We start from the raw sequence: 13,549 nt of genomic DNA, 5'->3' as shown, positions 1-13,549 counted from the left end.
GTCTCAAAAAAAAAAAAAAAGATAATGGTCTTTCTACAGTCACCCACCTCCCTGGGCAAACCTGAAGCTGGTGTGGAGATAAGGCAGCACGCAGTGGCAGGGAACATTCGACCAGGTGTTGTCTGGCCTTTCAGGACCCTCCGACCTAAGAGGGGATGCTGTGGACCCACAGCGACGAGGGGGTGTGGAATGGCCTTCACCCCTCATCCCCCAGGGAGCGCCCTGGCTTTCCACGGACAAGCATTCTAGCCTGGCTTCGGGGAGGACAGGGCATGGACAGCGTGCTGGGCACCTGACGTCCATTCTCTGTCATCCTCCAGACACCTTGAGGGTGGGGTTGCTCCCTCCACAGTGCGCACACGGGGACACCGATGTCAGGAGCAAAGGGGCTTGCCCCAGGTCTCACGGCCCCTGAGCGGGTTGGGTACAATTTGAACCTGCGACTCTGCCTATAGACAGTGCTTCCCCTCCCCGTGGGCCCGGCAGGTCAGGACCGATGGGGTCTGGAGACACAGCTGGGGAGCTCGCTGACTTCCAGCCTCGCTTATACGACTGCCTCCATGGCCCTGGGTCTTAGGTGGTGGTTCTTTTTGTTTGTTTGTTTGTTTTTTGAGACGGAGTCCTACTCTGTCACCCAGGTTGGAGTGCAGTGGCACGATCTTGGCTCACTGCAGCCTCCGCCTCCCGGGTTCAGGCGATTCTCCTGCCTCAACCTCCCCAGTAGCTGGGATTACAGGCATGTGCCACCATGCCTGGCTACTTTTTGTATTTTTAGTAGAGACAGGGTTTCACCATGTTGCCCTGGCTGGTCTCGGACTCCTCACCTGCCTCGGCCTCCCAAAGTGCTGGGATTATAGGCGTGAGCCTCTGCTCCTGGCCAGTGGTTTTTTTTTTTTTTTTTTTTAAATTATTGGCCAGGTGCGGTGGCTCGTCCCTGTAATCCCAGCACTTTGGGAGACCGAGGCGGGCAGATCACGAGGTCAGGAGTTCGAGATCAGCCTGACCAACATGGCGAAACCTCATCTCTACTAAAAATACAAAAATTAGCTAGGCATGGGGGTGCACACCTATAATCCCAGCTACTCAGAAGTCTGAGCAGGAGAATCACTTGATTCCCCTTGAACCTGGAGGCAGAGGTTACAGTGAGCCGAGATTGTGCCACTGCACTCCAGCCTGGGCGACAGAGTGAGACTGTCTCAAAAAAAAAAAAAAAAAATTTTTTTTTATTTATTCGTCTATGTATGTACCCACCTAGGTGGTTCTAACTAAGCAGGAGAGGAGTGAGGTTAAAAGCTGAGCACAGGCCAGGCGTGGTAGCTCACACCTGTAATCCCAGCGCTTTGAGAGGCAGATGCAAGAGGATTGCTTGAGGCCAGGAGTTCGAGACAAGCCTGGGCAACATAGTGAGACTCCATCTCTACAAAACACAAATGACCCAGGTGCAGTGGCGTGTGCCTGTAATCCCAGCTCCCTGGGAGGCCGAGGCAGGAGGATCACTTGAGCCCAGGAGTTGGAAGCTGCAGTGAGCTATGATCACACCACTGCACTCCAGCCAGGGCAACAGAGCACAACCTGGTCTCTAAACAAAAATTTAAAAATACAAAAGTGGCCGGGCTCACGCCTGTAATCCCACCACTTTGCGGGGCTGAGGTGGGCGGATCACGAGGTCAGGAGTTTGAGACCAGCCTGGCCAACGTGGTAAAACCCTGTCTCTACTAAAAATACAAAAATTAGGCCGGGCGCGGTGGCTCAAGCCTATAATCCCAGCACTTTGGGAGGCCGAGATGGGCGGATCACGAGGTCAGGAGATTGAGACTATCCTGGCTAAAACGGTGAAACCCCGTCTCTACTTAAAAATACAAAAAACTAGCTGGGCGAGGTGGTGGGCACCTGTAGTCCCAGCTACTTGGGAGGCTGAGGCAGGAGAATGGCGTGAACCCGGGAGGCAGAGCTTGCAGTGAGCTGAAATCCGGCCACTGCACTCCAGCCTGGGCGACAGAGCAAGACGACGTCTCAAAAAAAAAAGAAAAAAACAAAACAGAAAAACACACAAAAATTAGCCAGGTATGGTGGCGCACACCTGTAATCCCAGCTACCTGGGGGGCTGAGGCAGGAAAATTGCTTGAACTCGGGAGGTGGAGGCTGCAGTGAGCCGAGATCGCGCCTCTGCACTCCAGCCTGGGTGACATGGAGACTCCTTTTCATTGAAAAAAAAAAAAAATATATATATATATATATATGCAAAAGCTGGTGCTGTTGAACTGCAGAGCTGGGCGCCAGAGTAGTCTCCCTTTCCCGGGTTCTCTTGTCCCCACGAGGGACTCACTGCTCAGGGTTCCTTCTTCCCGCACCCCCGTCTTTCACCTGGTGGGCGTTTGTTTTAGCAACTTGTAATTGTGGATAGGAATGTTCCTAAATGGATTCTGCTGAGACTTTTAAGAGAGTCACCGAGGCTAAATATGGTTCTGGGTTTTGGAGCTGTTTCCCTCAGCAGTGGAGCTGTGAGTGTAAATTGGCTTAAAAGAAAAACGCCATTTAACCTTGCCTAGGACAAAAATAAAACATGGCTGAGGGCAGTCTCCTCTTGGACTCAGTTCAGAGACCATGTGAGATTGTCCGCCAGGGGGAGCTGGAACCTTGGGGAGCCTCACACTGGTCCCCAGGGAGGGCTCCCAGGAGCCAAGCCCTCGCTGCCCACACCAACCACAGCAGAGACCATTCTGGCTTCCTCTGCTTTGGGCTTGAATGGCCAGAGCCCTAGGGGAGCAAGGACCTGGGGGCTTAAGTGCAGCCGACGAGTGAGGAAGCGCACTTTCCCGGGAAAGGTAAATAGAGCACTCCCTAATGGCTGCGGAGGTTGCTAAGAGGCGGTCGGGGCCCAGTCACCGCAGAGGCAGCCTGTTGTCTTCCCCCGCCGGCCTCACAGGCTTTCTGCATCTACGTGCCTTTGTGATTCACTGGGCCCCGTTCTTGTTTGTTTAGTGATTCCTGTAATAGGTTCTGCTAGAGACGTTCATTTGTTTAGGGACAGGGCCGGGGGAGGACAGCATGACTTGGTTTCCAGCATCCATCTGCCTGTGGCCAGGAGTCTCTAATGGTCTTGTCTCCCGGCGTAGGCACAAAGCTCCAGGGTCGGCGCCTGCTGCCTCTCGGCTTTTAGGGCCAGGCCATCTGGATTAGGCGGTTTCCCTCTTAAGCTCGGTAAACTCCACAGACTGTGACAGATCCCCTTTCCAGCTGTCACACCACCTGGCTGCGTGCTGCCACCAGGGGAGGGTGGTCGAATTTGGACCTGGTCAGTAGATCAGGTGCCAGCATCCTGGCAGGGGTCTTCGGGCCAAGCCAGGCAGGGGCACTTCCTTTGCAGTGGGCACTTAAGAAAGGAAGAGAAGGCCGGGCACGGTGGCTCACGCTTGTAATCCCAGCGCTTCGGGAGACCGAGGCAGGTGGCTCACGAGGTCAGGAGATCGAGACCATCCTAGCCAACATGGTGAAACCCCATCTCTATGAAAAATACAAAAATTAGCTGGGCATGGTACTGCGTGCCTGTAATCCCAGCTACTTGGGAGGCTGAAGCAGGAGAATCGCTTGAACCAGGGAGTCGGAGGTTGCAGTGAACCGAGATCGTGCCTCTGCACTCCAGCCTGGCAACAGAGTGAAACTCCGACTCCATCTCAAAAAAAAAAAAAAAAAGAGACGCATATCTGCTTTTGTGCATAAAGAACCTCTGGAAGGCCAGGCCTGGGGGTCACGCCTGGAATCCCAGGACTTCGGGAGGCTGAGGCAGGAGAATCACTTGAGCCCAGGAGTTCGAGACCAGCCTGGGCAACATGGCAATACCCTGTCTCTACAAAAAATACAAAAATAAGCTGAGCGTAGTGGTGCACGCCAGTAGTCCTAGCTACTTGGGAGGGTGAGGTGGGAGGATATCTTGAGCCCAGGAGTTCGACATTGTGGTGTGAGCTACGGTTGTGTCTCTGTACTCCAGCCTCGGCAACATAGTGAGACCCCTTTCTCTACAAACAAACAAACAAAATTAGCCAGACATGGTGGCACGTGCCTGTGGTCCCAGCTACTTGGGAGGCTAAGGCGGGAGAATCGCTTGAGCCCAGGAGGTTAAGCCTGCAGTGACTGCACCACTAGACTCCAGCCTGGGCAATAAAGTGAAGCCCTGCCTCTTTTTTGTTTTTGAGCCAGAGTCTTGCTCTGTTGCCCAGGCTGGAGTGCAATGGTGCGATCTTGGCTCACTGCAAACTCTGTCTTCTGAGTTCAAGCAATTCTCCTACTTCAGCCTCCCGAGTAGCTGGGATTACAGGTGTGCGCCACCACACCCCGCTAATTTTTGCATTTTTAGTAGAGACGGGGTTTCACCATGTTGGCCAGGCTGGTCTCAAACTCCTGCCAGCCACGGCCTCCCAAAGTGCTGGGATTACAGGTACGAGCCACTGTGCCCAGCCTAGACCCTGTCTCTTAAAACGAAAACAAACCTCTGGAAAGTTAATAAGAAATCAGTTAAAAGTAGTTTTCAGGCCGGGCGCGGTGGCTCAACCCTGTAATCCCAGCACTTTGGGAGGCCGAGGCGGGTGGATCATGAGGTCAGGAGATCGAGACCATCCTGGCTAACATGGTGAAACCCCGTCTCTACTAAAAATACAAAAAACTAGCCGGGCGTGGTGGCGGGCGCCTGTAGTCCCAGCTACTCGGAGGCTGAGGCAGGAGAATGGCGTAAACCCGGGAGGCGGAGCTTGCAGTGAGCCGAGATCGCGCCACTGCACTCCAGCCTGGGTGACACAGCGAGACTCCGTCTCATGGCCAAAAAACAAAAAAGAGGCAGGGAAAAAAGTAGTTTTCAAGGCCGGGCGCGGTGGCTCAAGCCTGTAATCCCAGCACTTTGGGAGGCCGAGACGGATGGATCATGGGGTCAGGAGATCGAGACCACCCTGGCTAACATGGTGAAACCCCGTCTCTACTAAAAAAAATACAAAAAAAAAACTAGCCGGGCAAGGTGGCGGGCGCCTGTAGTCCCAGCTACTCCAGAGGCTGAAGCAGGAGAATGGCGTAAACCCGGGAGGCGGAGCTTGCAGTGAGCCAAGATCGCACCACTGCACCCCAGCCTGTGCGACAGAGCGAGACTCCATCTCAAGAAAAAAAAAAGGAAAAAAAGAGATGAGTGGAGATGCTGGGCCAGTGAGGTCTGGTTCCCAGACTGGACCTGCAAAGCAGGAGAAAGGGTTTCTGGAGCTTTTTTTTGACACGGAGTCTCACTCTGTAACCCAGGCTGGAGTGCAGTGGTGCAATCTTGGCTCACTGCAGCCTCCACCTCCTGGGTTCAAGCGATTCTCCCACCCCAGCCTACTGAGTAGCTGGGATTACAGGCGCACGCCACTACGCCTGGCTGGTCTCACAACTTCTGACCTCACATGATCCGCCTACCTCAGCCTCCCAAAGTGCTGGGATTACGGGTGTGAGCTCCAGCGCCCGGCCCCTGGAGCTTCTTAGTGAGCCATAGCAGTGGCTTCCAGGAGAGATCTCTGAACACCTGGTCTGGGGGCATGGAGCCTGCTGGGGTTAGGGTCAGAGGGGAGCAGCCCCTGTGGGGCGTGCAGGTTCCAGGGATGCACACAGGCCTGTGTTCCTGCCCAGCGTGGCCTCTCAGGCTGATGTGAATGGTGATGGCTGCCGTTGACTGGAGGGAGTTGGGATGGCCTTGTCTACATGACCAAATGCAGCTGTCCTGATGGACCTGCTGGGGAGGCGTGAGCGCCCCCATTCCCAGAGGGGAGGGAGCCACGGCTCAGAGAAACCGTCTCCTACTGAGAGGTAGGGCCAGTTGGCCAACACCAGTGCCTGCCTCCTCCGGGTGCGCCACCCCCACTCATGGTATGCTGGGTCTTATTTTTCAGGTGACGATGCCTGGGGAGCCCATGGATGTGGCATGTGGCGTGGACCACATGGTGACCCTGGCCAAGTCATTCATCTAAACCTCCCTCACCTGCTTGGGCGGCCCCGGCCTGGGAACCACTGGCACTGCTTGGCAGAGGCCAGCGCGTGGCCAGGCCCCCGGGGTTCTTGGATGGTGGTGGCAGAGGACCCTGCGTGCAGTGTGATGCTGTCTCCTGAATCCCTTAGCGGGTACCTGCCAGGAGGATTGGGGCAAGGTCCCTCTCCAGTTGTGGGTGAGGCCTGCGGAACTCAGCACGGGATAGCAGCCTTTGGTGGGCCGCTGTGGCCCGTGCGTCTCTGCTCTCTCCAAGTAACATGCGACGGTGTCTGGTGTCACGTCTGGCCTGAGAAGCCCGTCTTAGGAAAGCTTAGCTTGAAGGCAGTGCTCGGGAGGTTTCTCCTCCCTCTGTCATGGCAGTCTCTTGGTTTGTGTCTGGCTAAGGCCATGCGTGTGCTTCGGACCGAGCCCCAGCTTAGGCGAGGGAGCCAGGCTGACTTCGGCCCTCGGTTTTCATTCAAGCCAGTCTGCTGATGGCCCTTCCTGGCCGCCTGCCACACCGCAAGCTCACTGGAGGGACACCAGAAGCACCATGGCCTGGGATTCCATCTGGAGCTATCCGCGGGCGCCAGCCCCAGCCTCCCACCACGCTCACTGCCTGGCTTGGCAAAGTTAAGAAGCCCCTCAGGAAGAGAATCGAGGCCAAGTTCCTGTGGGCCAAGGGCCCCGAGCACATCCGCCAAGGCTCAGCTGCAGTGCCAGGCGGAGGAGGGAGACCCAGAAATTGTGAACCACGTTTGATTTAGTAGCGTGACTTGCCTTTCCCTTTAAAAACATCTTTTACAAATCTGTCTTGGAATAAAGTCTATTTTCTGTCGTTTGGTTTTTAAGATCTGAGGAGGTCTTCTTAAAATTTTACTTGATCATTTAGAATTTTGCTTTTATAAACAAGCCTTTTGATACAGAGGCAGAAGCCAGTGAAAAATACTTTTATAGAGATGAGGTCTTTTGATTTTATTTTTTTTTTATAGAGACAAGGTCTTGCTATGTTGCTTAGGCGCAAACCCCTGGCCTCAAGCCATCCTCCTGCCTAGGCTTCCCAGAGTGCTAGGATTATAGGTGCAAGCTACCATGCTCAACTGAAAAATAGTTTAGAAGACAGTCCTACTTGACAAATATTTTCTTTTTTTTTTCTTTTTCTTTTTTTGAGACAGAGCCTTGTTCTGTTGCCCAGGCTGGAGTGCAGTGACTCAGTCTCGGCTCACTGCAAGCTCCGTCTCCTGGGTTCAAATTATTCTCCTACCTCAGCCTCCTGAGTAGCTGGGACTACAAGTATGCGCCACCACACCCAGCTAATTTTTTTTTTTTTTTTAAGTAGAGATGGGGTTTTGCCATGTTGGCCAGGCTGGTCTCGAACTCCTGACCTCAGACAATCTGCCTGCCTTGGTCCCCCAAAGTGCTAGGATTACAGGTGTGAGCCACTGCACGCAGCCATACTTGACAAATATTTTCTGAGCAGATTCTACTCCCATAATTCAGTTGGAAGAAAATATTTGGTGCTCCTGTCACAGGCTGGACTCCCATGCCCTGTCTGCCTTTATCCCGTTCCTTTTATGCGTTCACAACAGATACTTGTCGTGTGCCCCTTCGGTGACCGGTACTGTCCTCATGCTGGGGAATGTGGTGACAAAAATCCACGCACCGTGAAGCTTACATTCTAGGGAGGGAAACAGGAAAAATGAGAAGCAGCGTGTGAAATGATTCTGTGGTCTGTGGAGAGAAAGCAGGAGGAGGGGATGGGATCTTGGGAGGGCTGCACTTTATTTATTTATTTATTTATTTACGAGATGGAGTCTCTGTCTGTCCCCCAGGCTGGAGTGCAGTGGCACGATCTCGGCTCACTGCAACCTCTGCCTCCCGGTTCAAGCAATTCTCCTACCAGTAGCTGGGCTTACAGCACCCACCACCACACCTGGCTAATTTTTGTATTTTTAGTAGAGACAGGGTTTCTCCGTGTTGACCAGGCTGGTCTTGAATTCCTGACCTCAGGTGATCCGCTCACCTCGGCCTCGAAAAGTGCTGGGATTACAGGCGTGAGCCACCGTGCCCGTGTACAGCCTAGAGCTGTACATTAAAGTGGAATGCTCACCCAGCCAGCGGTGTCCTTCTCGTGGCCATGAGAACTAGCTACTTAGATATCCAGGCCAGGGGCCCTTCACCGGGACTGTGAACTCCATTCTTAGGTTTATTACAGTCAAATTTTCTCATATACTTGAAATAGAAATTGAAAACCGTGTGTCATTTTTCCTTCCTGAAACTCCTACTGGGGCCAGGTCTAAAGTCGCCCCTGCCGTGAAGCAGGGTAATGCGACCTCGGTGAAATTCAAGCCGCAAAGCAAAGCACGTATTCATCTAGAGATGGTAAGTGTCCCTGGAGGTCAGACGCAGGTCACACTGGGCGGGGTTCAGGATGGCAGGTGAGGATGGCGGATGGAGGGTCTCTGGAGAAGGTGGGTTTTTTAATCCTCCCACCCTAATGGCAACCAAGATACAGATCTAGTAATGATCTTTTTTGTTTGTTTGAGACAGAGTCTCTCTCTGTTGCCCAGGCTGGAGTGTAGTGGCGTGATCTCAGCTCACTACAACCTCCGCCTCCTGGGTTCAAGCGATTCTCTTGCCTTAGCCTCCCGAGTAGCCGGGACTACAGGCATGCACTACCACGCCTGGCTAATTTTTGTATTTTTAGTAGAGATGGAGTTTTGTTATGTTGGCCAGGCTGGTCTCGAACTCCTGACCTCTAGGAATCCGCCCTCCTCGGCCTCCCAAAGTGTTGAGATGACAGGCGTGAGCCACCAGGTCCGGCCCCAGTAATGATCTTGACTTTGGACATAGCAACCAGTGTAGAAGCAGGGATGTCCTTGAGTTTGTCTTTTCTTTCTTCCAGCTGGGCTCTGTCTGCCCAGGAGGGCTGCTTGGCTGTGCCCTCTGTGGGTCACGAGGGCTCCTGGTTGGAGCTTTTCTGCCGTGAACCAAGCCCTCTCCCCAGTTGTCACCAGTGCCTGCATCTCAGCGTCTGTCCTCTCTTTCCCTCGTGCCCCCCCCGACCCCAAACCCCAGCATTTGACACATGCATCCATAGAAACCCTACTATGCCATTAGCTCCGTTGCTAGGCTCGATCATCATGTTCCCGTGAAAAATCAGTGTTTGCAAGCTCCCGTCTCCTCTCGCTTTAGTGAGCATGTGAACAGCACCCGCGATGAAGTGAGCATTGTACCAACCCCATGTGTCCCCAGGCCATTCTCCATATACGCGGACTCTGTCCCTTTCTCTCTGATGGGGTCGGTAACCAAGGTCAGAGAGGCACCCGGGTGGAAGACATAGCGTGTCCTGGTTGTCAGGCTTGAGGAGGCCACCCCCATCTCCCTCGGACAGTTTGCAGGGGTCGGAGGTCCAGTTTTCCATCCTCTTCGCCCCTGCAGGTATGTAGACCACCACTCCACACTGATTTCTGCGGGGAAGAGATGGGCCTCACTGGCATGAAAATCCTTCACAGCTCATCAAAGCTCAGGTTGTCAACCTCAATAGAACGCTGTCGTCACTTGTGTCTTGAATATATGGTCAGCTCACATTTTCATTAATTCAGGAAATACGCGCTGACTCTGCTCTGCATGACGAAGTCAAATCCTGACAAATACGCCCTAAGGAGAATGCTCGGGCACGGTCCAGCAGGTTGCAGTCCGAGGCCAAGTGCTCAGTACCGTGCTTGAGCCAGGATCAAAACTCAGGATGAGCTTATGAAATCCCACATTTCTCTTGCCTCCCACCTGGTGCCAACATCTAAAGGAGGCCTGGCCTTTGCCTGGACGGCAGCAGGAGCTGCTTAAACTGTTGCGGGAGGCCGGGTGCAGTGGCTCACGCCTGTAATCCCAGCACTTTGGGGGTCCGAGATGGGCAGAGCACTTGAGGTCAGGAGTTTGAGACCAGCCTGGCCAACATGGCAAAACCCCGCCTCCACTAAAAGTACAAAAATTAGCTGGACGTGGTGGCACGCACCTGTTGTCCCAGCTACCTGGGAGGCTTAAGCGGGAGAATCGTTTCCCTGCTCTTCTCCGCTCTTTGACCTTGGGAAGAGGCATTGCTCTCCTGAGACTGGGTTTCCCCTCTGAGGCAGGGTGTCATCTGCCACTGGCACAGGCAACTTCACAGGGCTCAGTGAGCTGCCTCCCAGGGACCCTCCCTTGCCATGGAGCCATGTTCTGAGCTCTTCAAGGGCCGCCTGGTGAGTGCCAGTCTAACCACTGCAGCATCCGAGGATGCAGTCACCAGACTACCCTCAGGCCCTGATCCAGTTAGTCCCAGCTCACGGGCTGTCGTCCATCCACCCCTGCCTGGTCTGACTTCCCATCCAGGCACTCCTGTCCCTGCCCATAGAGTAGGAATAAACAGTGGTCTGTGCACAGGAAAAAAAAAAAAAAAAAAAAGGCGGGAGGCGGAAGTTGCAGTGAGCCAAGATCACATCACTGCACTCCAGCCTGGGTGACAGAGCAAGACGCTGGCTCAAAATAAATAAATAAATAAACAAACAAACAAAAATTGGCCAGGCATAGTGGCATGTGCGTGTAATCCCAGCTACTCGGGAGGCAGAGGCGGGAGAATTGCTTCAACCGGGGAGGTGGAGGTTGCAGTGAGCCAAGATTGCACCACTGCACTCCAGCCTGGGTGACAGAGCGAGACTCTGTCTCAAAAACAAACAGTCCGGGCAGGGTGGCTCACTCCTGTAATCCCAGCATTTTGGGAGGCTGAGGCGGGTGGATCACGAGGTCAGGAGATTAAGACCATCCTGGCTAACGTGGTGAAACCCTGTCTACTAAAAATACAAAAATCAGCCAGGCGTGGTGGTGGGCATCTGTGGTCCCAGCTACTCGGGTGTCTGAGGCAGGAAAGTGGTGTGAACCCAGGAGGCGGAGCTTGCAGTGAGCCGAGATTGCACCACTGTACTCCAGCCTGGGTGTCAGAGCGAGACTCCGTCTCAAACAAGCAAACAAACAAACAAATAAACTGTTCTGGGGTCTTCTCTATGCAATCCATGGCACCAGGACTGACCTAGTGGCCCATCTTAACTCCCTGATGGGACAGACCCTTTCAGAGATGGCCATGAGGCCAGCACCCGGCACTGGCCCGGCCCCGCCCCAGGCAGCATCTGCTCTAGGCCCTGTCCTGCCTGTGATCGTGCACCAGGTACCTGTCCCTGCTTCCAGGACCCCACACTTGCTTTCTCTCTCCCAGGGGGCACTATGCGGCTACCCGAGACACTCCTGCAGCACCAACCAAGGGGTCCGAATTCATTAAACACCAACCCCGATATTTAACATGGAGACAGCAGCAGCCCGGGTTAAGCCTGAGCTGGAGACAGTGTTGGGAGTCCTGATAGCTGTGCTTTTCTAGGATCTGGGGCCACAGTGAGGTGCATCCTCTGTGGTCATGTTTAAGCAGTTAACCATGGCTAGGCGTGGTGGCTCACACCTGTAATCCCAGCACTTTGGGAGGCTGAGGCGGGCTGATCACGAGGTCAGGAGTTCAAGACCAGTCTGACCAACATGGTGAAAGCCCATCTCTACTAAAACTACAAAAATTGGGTGTGATGGTGAGTGCCTGTAGTCCCAGCTACTTGGGAGGCTGAGGCAGGAGAATCGCTCGAATCTGGGAAGCGGAGGTTGCAATGAGCCAAGATTGAGTCACTGCACTCCAGCCTGGGAGACAGACCGAAACTCCATCTCCAAAAAAAAAGGATAAACCATGGCTGGGCTTGGTGGCTCACGCCTGTAATCCCAGCACTTTGGGAGACCGAGGTGGATGGATCACCTGAGGTCAGGAGTTTGAGACCAGCTTAGCCAACATGGTGAAACACCATCTCTACTTTTTAAAAATATAAAACTTAGCCAGGCATGGTGGCGTGCACCTGTAATCCCAGCTACTTGGGAGGCTGAGGTAGGAGACTTGCTTGAACCAGGAGGTAGAGGTTGCAGTGAGTCGAGATGACACCACGGCACTCCAGCCGGGGTGACAGAGCGAGACTCTGTCTCAATAAATAAACAAACAAATAAATGGGTAAACCTAGACACTGTTATCACCTCCAACCAGGAGGCAGCTGTTTTGCTGGGGAAACATCTCGCTCTTGCGCTGGTAGCAGGTGGCAGCTGAATGCCAGGAAGCCAGAGTGGAGCGTATGAAATCATGCCAGTCGGAAAGATGCTCCGTTTGAGTTCCCTCCTTGGGGCCTCAGTCTGATTAGGCTCAAGCTAACGGTGGTAGCTGGTTCCACAACTCTAGCAGTTGGTGTGCATCCCAGGAGGAAAATTACATATATATATTTTTGAGACAGAGTCTCACTCTGTCACCCAGGCTGGGTCAGTGAGATCGCAGTGATGCAATCTCAGCTCACTGAAAGCTCTGCCTCTCGGGTGGTTCAAGTGATTCTCCTGCCTCAGCCTCCCGAATAGGTGGGACTACAGACGTGCACCACCAGGCCCAGTTAATTTTTGCTTAATATTTTTAGTAGAGACGGGGTTTCACCATGTTGGCCAGGCTGGTCTCGAACTCCTGGCCTCATGTGATCTGCCCACCTCGGCCTCCCAAAGTGCTGGGATTACAGGCGTGAGCTACCACGCCTGGCCCCAGGGGAAAATACTGAAGATGAAGAAGATGATTGATAAACCACGTGCTCCCCAGCACGTCCCGTATGCCAGGAGCTGCAGATGGGGTGGTGAGAAGGATGCCTGCATTCAAGGGTGTATGTCTTGGGGCTGGTCCGCCACCTGCCCTGCAGAGCAGCCAAGGCAATGGTGTTCATAAGAGGGACTTTGGGCAGGGTACCGTGGCTAACGCCTGTAAATCCCAGCACTTTGGGAGGCCAAGGCAGGCGGGTCACCTGGGGTCGGGAGTTCGAGACCAGCCTGACCAACATGGACATGGAGAAACCCCGTCTCTACTAAAAATACAAAATTAGCTGGGTGTGGTAGTGCATGCCTGTAATCCCAGCTACTCAGGAGGCTGAGGCAGGAGAATCGCTTGAACCCGGGAGGCGGAGGTTGCAGTGAGCCGAGATTACGCCATTGCACTCCAGCCTGGGTAACAAGAGCAAAACTCCATCTCAAAAAAAAAAAAAAAAACGCAACTTTGGGATTCCTTGGAGCAGATTCTACCCCTCAGACCTGGGGTTCTCATTCTCAACCCTGCTTGTATAATACTGTAGCATAGAATCATCTGGAAGCTTTTATTTTTTGAGATGGTCTTGCTTCTGTTGCCCAGGCTGGAGTACAGTGGCACGATCATAGCTCACTGCAGCCTTGAACTCCTGAGCTCAAGCGATCCTCCTGTCTCAGCCTCCTAAGTGGCTGGGATTACAGGCACACTAGGCCATGCCCGGCTAATTTTTAAAATTTTTTTTTTTTTTTTTTTTTGAGACGGAGTCTCGCTCTGTCGCCCAGGCTGGAGTGCAGTGGCCGGATCTCAGCTCACTGCAAGCTCCGCCTCCCGGGTTCACGCCATTCTCCGGCCTCAGCCTCCCGAGTAGCTGGGACTACAGGCGCCCGCCACCTCGCCCGGCT

General features: G+C 53.7%; 1 protein-coding gene across 2 annotated transcripts in view; it reads left to right on the top strand.

The window, feature by feature from the left end:
• The window catches only part of RCC1L (RCC1 like), a 59,289-nt gene that overhangs the window by 30,906 nt on the left and 14,834 nt on the right, over positions 1 to 13,549 (top strand). Inside the window, exon 11 of one of the 2 annotated variants that reach the window (XM_025378701.1) lies at positions 5,904 to 6,838. The exons of the other annotated variant lie outside the window; for it this stretch is intronic. Coding sequence (XP_025234486.1) covers positions 5,904 to 5,981 — 78 coding nt within the window. The 3' untranslated portion in view covers positions 5,982 to 6,838. Of the gene's footprint in view, positions 1 to 5,903; positions 6,839 to 13,549 lie in introns of those variants that run through there. 2 annotated transcript variants of the gene reach the window in all.

This window comes from Theropithecus gelada, chromosome 3 (assembly GCF_003255815.1).
Source record: "Theropithecus gelada isolate Dixy chromosome 3, Tgel_1.0, whole genome shotgun sequence".
In the NCBI taxonomy this organism is placed as follows: domain Eukaryota; kingdom Metazoa; phylum Chordata; class Mammalia; order Primates; family Cercopithecidae; genus Theropithecus; species Theropithecus gelada.
The sequence above is the reverse complement of the archived record's forward strand: the minus strand, read 5'-3'. Positions and strand labels throughout refer to the sequence as shown.